General features: G+C 46.5%; 1 protein-coding gene across 2 annotated transcripts in view; it reads left to right on the top strand.

The window, feature by feature from the left end:
* BOLL (boule homolog, RNA binding protein) overlaps positions 1-12,480 on the top strand; it is a 725,867-nt gene that overhangs the window by 242,249 nt on the left and 471,138 nt on the right. For both annotated transcript variants that reach the window (XM_029606045.1, XM_029606046.1), the window contains exon 4: positions 316-370. In XM_029606045.1, the coding sequence (XP_029461905.1) occupies positions 316-370 (55 nt within the window). The remainder of the gene's footprint in view (positions 1-315; positions 371-12,480) is intronic.

Consider the following 12,480-nt stretch of genomic DNA (forward strand, 5'->3'; position numbering starts at 1 on the left):
TTTCTCTTCCGGGCCGCGGGGGGGGGGGGGGGGGGGCGGGAAGAAGAGAGCACGCCGGTGCCGCTGACTCCAGCTTTCCTGCCGCATTCCGCCCGGGCTGACAGCATTTTAAGCCCGGACGGAGGAGGACCGGGCAGCAGCTGGGCAAGCAGGAAAGTGTGGCGCACTTGTCTGCGAGCCAGATGCAGCCCTCAAAAGAGCCATATCTGGCTCGCGAGCCATGAGTTCCCGACCCCTGAGTGATGAACATGAATAGTGTTGTAAATTGCTGGGAATTTTTAATGTCAAACAATGGTTTGTTTAATTTTTTCTTAGGTATGGCTTCATTACGTTTGAGACACAAGAAGATGCACAAAAAATTTTACAGGAGGTAAGATGTATTTGAATATACTTTCATATTCTCTTTTTCCTTACCTTTTTGGCCATATACATGATACTAGTATCTTATTAATGCATACTATTTTAGCAGTGGCTTTACTGAATTACTGTTTTCTAGCTATAGTCTCATAAAATCATTTCCTTACAACTTTCTAATTTGCCACACACTGTGATATGTGTAATGTCATTAGCTTTTTTGTTTGCAAGAGTCAGGTGACCGAGCTGATCAGAATTTGGTCAGTTTTCATAAGAAATGAATGCAGATATAAAGGAAATTGATATCAGTTAGGGTATGTATAGAGTATTAACTCTTTTATGCTTTCTTTCTCTTCCCAAACATGCATACTGTATGTCATAGAGTTACATGCATATATAAACATTTAATTATTCTAAACATTAAACCATGTCATATATAGATCTTATGCCAGCAAATGTTCATTCCTTTTCAAGTCAGACCAAGCCAGACCTTTCGAGCTTCGCTAGATCCCTGCTTATGGAAAACATGAGAAGGAATCAATCAAAACTTGAGGAATTGTCTAGGGTCTGGCAACTAAGCTATAATGCAAAATAATTCATAATAATGCATTTAGGATGCAAAAATCCAAAGGTGACATACAGTATTGGAGGTAAGATTCTTCTAAGTATGAAGGAAGAGCAGGTTCTGGGGGTGATTGTATCTGATGATGAAACAGGTGGATAAAGTGACAGCAAAAGCCAGAAAGATGCTTGGCTGCATAAAGAAAGGAATGGTCAGCAGAAAAAGGGAGGTGATATTGTCCCTGTATAGGTCCCTGGTGAGATCTCTTTTGGAATATTATATACAATTCTGGAGACCGCATATTCAAAAGGATATAAACAGGATATAGTCGGTCCAGAGGTTGGCTACTAAAATGGTCAGTAGTCTTCATTCTAAAGCATATGGGGATAGACTTAAATATCTAAACATGTATACCCTAGAGGAAAGGTAAGCTAGGGCAATATAATAGAAACATTTAAATATCTCAAATATTTCCTTGCTTTTTCATTGGAAAGGAGGCTGTAGAATGAGGGCTCATGGGATGAGGGTGGAAGGAAATATTTCTTTACAGAGAGGGTGGTGAATGCTTGAAATTGCCTCCCAATAGAGGTGGTGAAGACAAAAACAATATCTGAGTTTAGGAAAGCATGGGATAAATACAAGGGATCTCTAAGAGAGTGATGGGAATTGTAAAGCTAAATTAATTGGGTGGATGGGCAGAATAGGTGGGCCATACAATCTTTTTCTGCCATCTTGTTTCTATGTTATGCATGCCAACCAGCAGATTGAGACAAAGATCAACAGGTTTTCTGATGTCACTACTCATATACCTCTGTGCTGACAGCAGCCTGTCAGTATTCTCTGTCTCCAGTAGATTGTAGATGTACTTCCCAAGATAGAAGCTAAGGCCTGGTTAGGCCGGGTATATAGGAAAATTCTGGTGGGCAGCTCCTGAGGTGACAGATGAATTCTCCCCTCCTCAGTTGAGCATGGCCCTGATCTAAAGGACAATAAAGCTGTGGATGGCAGTTTCTGGTGTGACAGCTTTGGGCTCCTTCCCTCAGTGGACCATTGCTGGAGATCATAGAGCTACTGGTGTAAGTACTTGATGCCATTTCCCCTCTTCTCCCCTCCTCTTTTGCCACTTTATTATTACCAAAGAACAGAGCAGGCAGTGCTATCTGTTGCAGTCTGCTAGCAATGATTGTAACAAAAGAAAAAATGATGAAGGAAAATGGAGAAAGGAAAAGATGAGAGCCAGATGAAACAGCATCTCAGTGTTTTTTTGGCAGACTCTGAATGAGTGTTCTTTCCCTGCTCTGACCACAGCAAGGTATGGGAACTTAGTTGCAGGTTCTTGGTACCGCATTGTGGCTTCTGTAAGGGAGCCTGGAAAGGTACCTGAGCTGTGTGATGTAGGTGTGTGTGTTACTGCTCAGGGGACATCTGACCATTTGCCGAGTACGCATGGATGAGAGGCGGGGTTCAGCAAGTCGCTGAATTGGAATCACTGGTGGGTGGGTGGAGGGATGCCGCGCTGGGATTGACTGTTCTTCTATGCCTTCCAGTGGATTATCCAGTGCCAGAACTGCAGCCATTTTATTTATGTGCGGGAGCTAGAACCTCCATCCTGGCTGTACAGTGTTTGGTTAAAGGCTCTAAGAATGCAAAACCATTTCAGTGGCCCTGATGAGCTTTGTGTATGCCACAGCTATGGGGCTGTTTAAAGTAGTAGTTCCTTCTGTGTAGGATAGTTCTGGAGCAAGAACAGTAGCTATCTTGGGGCCACGAGAGTCTAACTAGAAGTCAGGATCTCATTGCTCAGTCTTGCTGGTTAGGAATCCAGCCTACCTGGAATGATGCAGAATAGTTTGAGGGCAGATTTTTACCTTGGCTATCTGGTGATGTCATTCCTTGGTATGGGCTGCCATGTCCAGGGTTTTTTGTTTTTTTTTTTTTTAAAATTAATGTCATATATCAAGCCTTCCAGAAATCCTCCCCAGGTTTTGTCTTTCCTAAGCTTCTTGGTGGCAAGGATTTAGAGTCGGGGAATTCCTTCTGGATGGAGAGAATATCTGTACCATAGTAAGTTTGTTACACAAGGCAATGCTTGCTATTTTTTAGTCTGAAGGCCTGTGGCTCCTGTGTACTTAGAGCCACTGGTTCTGTCCTGTGGACCGTAGCCATGGTGTTGCTGAATTTGTCACTTGCCATGCTTATAGTGCTGAAGATTTGTGAAGCTGCCAAATATTGGAGATGAAGAGTGAGAAAGTATTTTCTCCTAGGACAAGCAGGATAGTAGTCCTCACATGTGGGTGACATTATTGGACGGAGCCCTATCACGGAAAACTTTTCTGTCAAAGTTTCTAGAACTTTTGACTGACACACTGAGCATGCCCAGCATGCCATGATCCCTCGAACCACAATGGTCTCCCTTCAGTTTCTTTTTTTCCCCGCTGTAGTTTGCCTCATGGTTAGGAGCTCTTGAGACTTCTCACACAATTTTCCTCACGGAAAAATCTTAATATTTCCTCCAGAAAAATATTCCCTCATAGGGGTCTCCCATTGGGATATATTTTCCTTCGTTCGGTGAGTAAAATCACTGTTCCCGGTCGGTACCGCTCCCACGGTTTTCTCGGTGTCCGCAGGCTGTCGACGGTTTTTGGGCCTCAACCTTTGCCATTATGGCAACAGGCTTCAGAAAATGTCCGGAGTGTCCCCGAACCATGTCTATTACTGACCCACACAATGTTTGTGTGCTGTGCCTCGGTTCAGCCCACAACGTCTCAACTTGTCCAAAATGGGCCCAGATGACTCTGAAGGGTAGGCGGGCTTGCCTTGACAAGATGGAAACCCTGTTAACATCAAGGTAGCTGTGACCGTCCGTCACCGACTCCATCCAAGTCATCGACAACATCTACCTCGACGCTGGGGAAAGACTGGGCCGAGCACCGAGGAAAACACCGACACCACATCGGCTTCGATGGCTATCGAGCCGCTTGAGAAGAGGACACGGGTAGAGGAGCCATTTACACCCTCTACACCGGAATATCCAAGGCAATCCCCACCAATATTGATGCCGGGTACTGAGCTTCCATAGACAGCTGTGGAGGAGCCAGTTACGCCTAGCCTGCCACCCCCTGTAGCTGCAATATCAACACCAGCTTTTAGGGAGGAACTGGACGGTTTTATCCTCCAGGCAGTGCTCGATGCCCTCCATGAACTACAGCCACCTGTGCCGGACCCCATACCGGCACCGCCACTGGAGCCGTTGATGTTTGCACCTTTGCTTACCAGGCTGGATACACTGATCGGTGCCCTGCCAACACAACCTGGTCCACTGATACCAAAGCAACCTGTGCAGCCTCCGAAAGACCAGATTCCCATTCCCGGGTCTTCAGACGACGAGGGCACCAATTCTAGTTCACTTTCACCGATGCCTCAACAAATGCCTGGTCCATCAGGGCTCTTGGGACCGAGACGCCTGTGGTTTTCATTGATGCTGTCAGTACCACCGACGCTTCCATCGATGCCACCGCAACATCCATCGAGGCCATCGAAGGATCCATCGGTGCCAGAACATCATACAATGCCAGCTTTCTTCCCTCGTCCAAGATCTCGATCAGAGACCTTCTCTGATACATGGGAAGACGTAGACACTGACTCATCCACGGAGGATATTTTGTCAGAACCATCTCCTCCAGAGGAAAGGAGGAAATCTCCCCCAGAAGATCTATCCTTTGCCAATTTCATTAGGGAGATGTAAGAGACGATTCCCTTCGATCTCATTACAGAAGAAGATACAAGACATAAAACATTGGAAGTACTCCAACTTGTTGATGCTCCAAAGGAAGTCGTAGCTATTCCAGTACACAAAGTACTAGTAGATCTACAGCATCAACTCTGGGAACAGCAAGCACAAAAGAAAACAGCAAGCACAAAACAGCAAGCACAAAAGAAATCAAGGAGATTTCGTCCACATTCATCAACACCTCCTGGCAAAGATCAAAGATTCATGGACATTTTAGGCCGTAAAATGTTTCAGGGCTCTATGCTGGAGTCAAGAATCGCTGCATACCAACCCTACATGACTCAGTACCAGAGAAACCTTTGGAAACAGGTTCAGGAAGTAGCTGACTTTCTTCCTCAACAGCAGCAAGCCAGTCTCAATGCCATTTTGCATAAGGGCCTGGAAGCTGGTAAACACGAAGTTTGTGCTGCTTATGATTCCTTCCAGACCGCTTCTCGTATGTCAGCAACAGGAATCAGTGCCAGGAGATGGGCCTGGTTAAAAGCCTCAGACCTGAGACCTGAGGTCCAAGATGGACTGGCTGATTTACCTTGCACCAGTGAGAATCTATTCGGTGATAAAATCCAAGACGCAGTGGCTCAATTGAAGGACCACAATGAGACCCTGCGCCAATTATCAACGGTCACTACTGAGGTCCCTTCTTCTTCCAGAAGATCAACCAGAAGAGACCCTAAGAAACCTTTTTATCGCCCACGCAGGTATTACCCACTTGCATCTCGATGGCGCATGACTAGACCATCTCAGAGAGGTCATCCTTGACAGCCTAAAGCATCCAGACCTCAGCCTCCTCCACAAACAGGCCAAACTTTTGGATTTTGAAACCTTTCCTGAGAACAGCAGCCCCTCCACAAATCCAAAATCAGATTTGCCAGTAGGAGGTCGGGTTCATCACTTTATAACCAATTGGCTCAACATCACTACAGACCAATAGGTTATTTCTATCATATTCCAGGGATACCGTCTAAACTTTCTCATGGTACCCCAGGATTCACCACCCAACCCACTGTGGATACACAAAGATCACACAACTCTTCTAGAGTCAGAACTATCCACCCTTCTGGGTGCCAGGGCCGGGGAACCTGTCCCCCGACCTCAGCAGGGCAGAGAGTTCTACTTCTGTTATTTTCTCATTCCAAAGAAAACAGGAGGCCTCCGCCCCATCTTAGACCTCCGCAATCTCAACAAATTTCCACAAAAAGAAAAATTCAGGATGGTGTCCCTGGGCACCATGCTTCCTGTCTTACAAAAAGGAGATTGGCTCTGTTCTCTGGATCTTCAGTACGCTTATGCTCATATTCCAATCTTTCCACCTCACCGCAAATATCTGAGTTTCCTAGTGGGACATCAACACTTTCAATACCAGGTCCTGCCTTTTGGACTTGCCTCGGCACCCCGTGCGTTTACAAAGTGCCCAGCAGTGGCTGCGGCCCATCTATGCAAGAAAAGCATACACGTCTTTCCTTACCTGGACGACTGGCTCATAAAGAGCCAATCCAAGCAAGGAGCTCTTGACGCTCTCAAGCTCACTATCCATCTGCTACACTCGTTGGGATTTCTCAACTACCAAAAATCCCACCTGACTCCATCTCACCTCCTGACTTCCATTGGAGCAGATTTGGACACCACAGTTGCAAAGGCCTTCCTGCCCAATGACCACGCAGACACACTCTCCAGACTAGCTGTCTCTCTGTGCACAAAGAAAATAGCCTCAGCCCATCAATTCTTAACATTGCTGGGACACATGGCTTCCACGATCCACGTCACCCCTATGGTCAGGCTGGCCATGAGAATGACACAATGGACTCTAAAATCTCAATGGCTCCAAGACATTCAACCACTGTCATCACCAATTCATATAACCCACCAGTTACGTTTATCTCTTCTCTGGTGGACGAACACAAACAACTTGCTAACAGGTCTACCCTTCCAGCAACCAGTTCCGCAAGTAACTTTAACCACAGATGCATCCACCTTAGGTTGGGGAGCTCATGTGAACAATCTTCAAACAATCTTGGACACAGCTCGAAGCAACATTTCAGATCAACTTCCTAGAGCTTCGAGCTATACGTTATGCTCTCTATGCGTTCAAGGACTGCCTTTCACACAAGACTGTTCTCATACAAACAGACAACACAGTTGCAATGTGGTACCTGAACAAACAGGGAGGCACAGGCACTTATCTCCTCTGCCAAGAAGCCGCATAGATCTGGGACTGGGCCCTAACACATTCCATGTTTCTCCGGGCCACTTATCTGGCAGGCATACAGAATGTAGTTGCAGATCGTCTCAGCCGTCAGTTCCATCCCCAAGAGTGGTCCCTGGATCCTGTGGTAACGTCCAGAATCTTCCAATGCTGGGGTCAGCCAATGATAGACCTCTTTGCATCGAAATTGAATCACAAGGTGGACAGATTCTGCTCCCTGCACAGGCAGCGAGACAAGTTAGCCATGGATGCCTTTGCTCACCCCTGGAACTCAGGCCTCCTATACGCGCATCCCCCGATACCGCTCATAGCCAAAACTCTCATGAAGCTGCAACAGGACAAAGGGTCAATGATACTCATTGTCCCATATTGGCCTTGACAAGTGTGGTTTCCCATACTTCTCGACCTGTCGATCAGAGAACCACTTTCATAACTCAGAACCAAGGCATGTTATGCCATCCAAACCTTCAGACCCTATCCCTCACAGATTTGATGTTGAAAGCTTGATCCTCCAACCGCTCAACCTTTCAACTCATGTCTCTCAAGTGCTTGTAGCTTCACGTAAACCTTCCACACATAAATCCTATAAGTCTAAGTGGAATAGGTTTACCACATGGTGCACGCAGAAAAGTATCAACCCCTATTCCTGCCCCACATCATCTATACTAGACTATCTCTGGCACCTTTCAGACTCTGGTCTCTAGACCTCTTCAGTGCGGGTAGACCTGAGTGCCATCTCAGCATACCACAAGGGAGTAGGGCATGCCCTTTTTCACTCACCTCTGCGCCCGGTAGCAGCCTTCCCCGCTTCTTCCCCTCTGCCGGGGCTCCCAAGGCCCAATCGGGGCAGGAGCCTGCCCGCTTTCATTAGCGAGCCATGCAGAGGAGGCGGACCGAAAACCAAATTGAAAAAAAGGAGAAAAAGAAATAAAACAAAAGGAAGCGATCCACAATCTCCCGCAGTGAGTTGTTTGCCGCGCCCCCGACAGGCACCCGGCCTATCAGAGGGCGCGTGGACTTTAAATTTTAAGGACCTCCCTGCGGCGTCCTTTTCCACTCACCTCCGTGCCTGGTAGCAGCCTTCCCCGCTTCTTCCCCTCTGCCGGGGCTCCCGAGGCCCAATCGGGGCAGGAGCCCGCCCGCTTTCATTAGCGAGCCATGCAGAGGAGGCGGACGCGAAAACCAAATTGAAAAAAAGGAGAAAAAGAAATAAAACAAAAGGAAGCGACCCACAATCTCCCGTGGTGAGTTGTTTGCCGCGCCCCCGACAGGTACCCGGCCTATCAGAGGGCGCCATCGTGGACTTTAAATTTTAAGGACCTCCTTGCGGCGTCCTTTTCCACTCACCTCTGCGCCCAGTAGCAGCCTTCCCTGCTTCTTCCCCTCTGCCGGGGCTCCCGAGGCCCAATCGGGGCAGGAGCCCACCCGCTTTCATTAGCGAGCCATGCAGAGGAGGCAGACGCAAAAACCAAATTGAAAAAAAGGAGAAAAAGAAATAAAACAAAAGGAAGCGACCCACAATCTTTCACGGTGAATTGTTTTCCGCGCCCCGACAGGCACCCGGCCTATCAGAGGGCGCCATCGTGGACTTTAAATTTTAAGGACCTCCCTGCGGCGTCGCACGCCCGAAGGAGCGCGACCTAAGAGGCTTGCCTCTTAGTGCGCCCCTTTGTGAGCTTATTGTGAGGATCCTTAAGTAATTCCTTCCATTGCTACTCAGCCTTACCACAACAGTGGTTCACACTATCCAAAACCAACACACCTGCAATCCTCCTGCCTACGCCTAGTTCTGGCCAACGCTCATCCTTCCAGGCTCAAGCACTCATCCAGCGCTCATCCTTCCACATCCAGCAAGCATCCAGCGCTCATCCTTCCACATCCAGCAAACATCCAGCGCTGAACTGCGGGAAGAAATGCTAACTCACCAGATACCTGTCAGACATCACCGTCTCCACACCAGCATTTATCCTGCCCTAGAATTACCATCAAGAAGTCACAGATCTCTCATACCAATCATGATCACCCCACTTACCCAGTTCTTAGGGCTCACTCTACTTTCGGTAACCCTATTTAATACACAATCCCTGACTAAAAAGATGCACATCCTCAATGACTATCTACTGGACTCCGACCTAGACATCTGTGCCATCACAGAAACCTGGTTAAAAAACTCAGACATTGCGCTAATTAACCAATTACTATACACAAGTACGACATATTATCAACCCACATCACAAAAAACGAGGGGGCGGGTTACAACTAGCGACCAAAAAAGAACTTAGACTTACACCGCATACAATAAGGTCCGAGTCCAAACTGGAACTGGGCTTAGTCAAATCGCAACAACTTCAACTACTACTAGTCTATGCCCCTCCTGGATTACTTGAAGCTGACGCCTCTCCCCTCATTGAATCCATAGTGAAGCACATCGATTCAGACCTCCCTACCAAGTTCATGGGAGATTTTAACTTGCACACCGACGCCTCACCCCGCTCCTCCAATTGCGAAACTCTCCTCAACTCCCTCAATGCAATGGGATTCACGCAGATCGTCAACAACCCGACACACAAAGCAGGACACACGCTGGACCTTATCTTTATTAACTCGAAGTTCACCTGCTCTTCGACACCCTCTTGTACTCCAGTCCATTGGTCAGATCACTTTCTGATAACCACCAAGGTCTCCGCAAAACAACAGACTCACAGCCCGCAGTACCCGTCTACCATTCATTTCAGGAAAGCATGTGCATCCGAGACCCTCAGCGACCATCTTGTGAAAGAACTCTCAAACCTGGATCTATCCAACCCCGATTCAGCCGTTCTCTCATGGCACAACATTACGGAAGCAGTTGCAAACAATTTATGCCCTGCAGTCTCCAAAACAATAAACCCAGAAAAAAAAGGAAATCAACCCTGGTTCTCTACTGAGCTCAAACGGATGAAACAAGTCCTACGTCACAAAGAAAATAGATGGCGCAAAGCTCCAAACTCTTCTACGCTATCGACATACAAAGGAACCTTACATCATTACAGGACCTCAAGTCTAAAGTCAAAAAGAGAATACTATGCAAACAAAATCCACGATCTCCAATATGACGCCAAGGCGCTTTTCTCTTATGTGTCTCAAATCACAAAGTCATCCCCACCGACGATACCTGACGATCAGGCACAATCTAAGGCCAACGAGCTTGCTTCATTCTTTCAGCAGAAGATTGCAAATACCATGGCACTCCTACCAGCCAATACTACCCCCTGCTCTACATTCACCAACACTCACACCTACACTGGAATCAAGCTCAACAATTTTGAACTAACGTTTCCCGGTGAGATCGAATCCCTCCTCAAGAGACAGAAACCATCTAGCCATCCAGCTGACAACATCCCATCCAAACTTCTGCTACTGATTCCAAACAGGATCTCTGGACCTCTAGCGAACATTATAAACTGCTCGTTAAACCAAGGGAGGTACCCAGACAGTTTAAAAACCGCTTCTCTTAAACCCCTCCTCAAGAAACACAACTTAGACCCCAAAGAACTTGCTAACTTCCGCCCCATCTCAAATCTCCCTTTCTTAGCCAAACTAACAGAGAAATTGGTTAATACTCAGCTTTCAGAATATCTAGAAGAACACAATATCCTATACCCATCCCAATACAGATTTCGCAAATCTCGCAGTACAGAAATGCTTCTCATATCATTAACAGACCATATCATTATGGGATTAGACAAAGGCTACTCCTTTCTTCTAGTACTCCTAGACATCTCGGCGGCATTCGACACCGACAACCACTTCATCCTCCTGACTCGCCTAGCAGACATAGGTATATCCGGATCAGCCCTCAGTTGGTTCACATCTTTCCTTAGTAATAGAAGCTTCAAAGTTAAAATTAATAATAAAGAATCACCTTCGACAAGATCCTCACTTGGTGTACCTCAAGGATCCTCTTTATCACCCACTCTCTTCAACGTCTACCTTCTCCCCCTCTGCCAGCTTCTAACAGACCTTAACCTAACACATTACTATATGCAGATGACGTGCAGATTCTGATTCCGATAACAGAATCCATCGCAAAATCACTCACGCACTGGAACAACTGCCTAAAATTGATCACCAGCCTTCTCAACAATCTTAATTTGGTTCTTAACCCATCTAAGACCGAACTCCTCCTCATCTCCTCCAACCAAGACATCCCACTCCCACAGACCATCCTCAACACCCAGCTCATGTAAGAGATCTCGGGGTTCTACTCGACAACCGCCTAAACCTAAAGAAAATGATCAACACCACAACCAAAGATTGTTTCTATAGACTCCAGGTTCTAAAAAGACTCAAACCTCTACTATCCTTCCACGACTTCAGGACAGTTCTGCAAGCCTTGCTATTTGCTAAAATAGACTACTGCAGCGCTCTCTTCCTGGGTCTCCCCAGCTCAACCACCAAACCTCTACAGTTGATACAGAACACCACGGCAAGAATTCTGGCCAACACCAAACGTGGAGAACACATATCACCCATCCTCCGTAACTTACACTGGCTCCCAGTGAAATACAGAATCCTTCACAAATCACTCACTTTAATTCACAAATCCATCTACAATCACCTGCATCTGGACCTCGAATTCCCTCTCAATCTCCATATCACCAATAGACCGACCAGAGAAGTATATAAAGGAACCCTACAGGCCCCACCTACAAAAGCCACAAGCCTCACCTCGACCAAAGATCGATCCTTCTCGACAGCAGGCCCAGCTATCTGGAACAACATCCCATCCGACCTTAGACTGGAACCCTGCCTCTTAACATTTAGGAAAAAACTTAAGACCTGGCTTTTCCGCCAAGCCTTTTCAGATCCCCCTGATACTCACTAGACGTCCGAATATCCTTCATGAACAATGGATCTCCGTACTACCTTCAAGTTCTGAATAAGAGCCTCCCCTGACTCTATAATTGTTTATACTATTTAATCACTACGTTCCTTAGGCCTTTCTTTCTAGCAGTCTATGCTTCCAAGTTTACTGTCCTTGTTGAATGTAACTTTGTTCTTCCTGTTCTACCTATGGTTTTTGTTACAGTTCCCCTATTCGATGTAAACCGATCTGATATGGTCTTCAAACATGAAGGTTGGTATAGAAAAGTGCTAAATAAATAAATAAATAAATAAATAACAGCACAACCCCTTGTGAGCAGATTTATGAGGGGTCTCTTACAACTTAAGCCCCCGTTACGGCCTCCAGTCACTGAATGGGACCTTGTAATACTTACAAGGCTCATGCGCTCCCCGTTTGAGCCTATAGATTCCTGTGATGTAAAATTTCTTACACAGAAAGTTCTCTTTCTAGTAGCCATTACATCGGCTCGAAGGATTAGTGAGTTGCAAGCACTTGTCACATACTCACCCTATACCAGGTTCTTACATGACCGAGTGGACCTTCGTACTCACCCAAAATTTCTTCCCAAGATAGTTACTGACTTCCACTTGAATTAGTCCATAGTCTTGCCCACGTTTTTTACAAGGCCTCACCCTCACCAAGGCGAGAGGGTTTTACACACCTTGGATTGTAAATGTGCACTT

Source organism: Rhinatrema bivittatum, chromosome 6, assembly GCF_901001135.1.
Source record: "Rhinatrema bivittatum chromosome 6, aRhiBiv1.1, whole genome shotgun sequence".
Lineage (NCBI taxonomy): Eukaryota > Metazoa > Chordata > Amphibia > Gymnophiona > Rhinatrematidae > Rhinatrema > Rhinatrema bivittatum.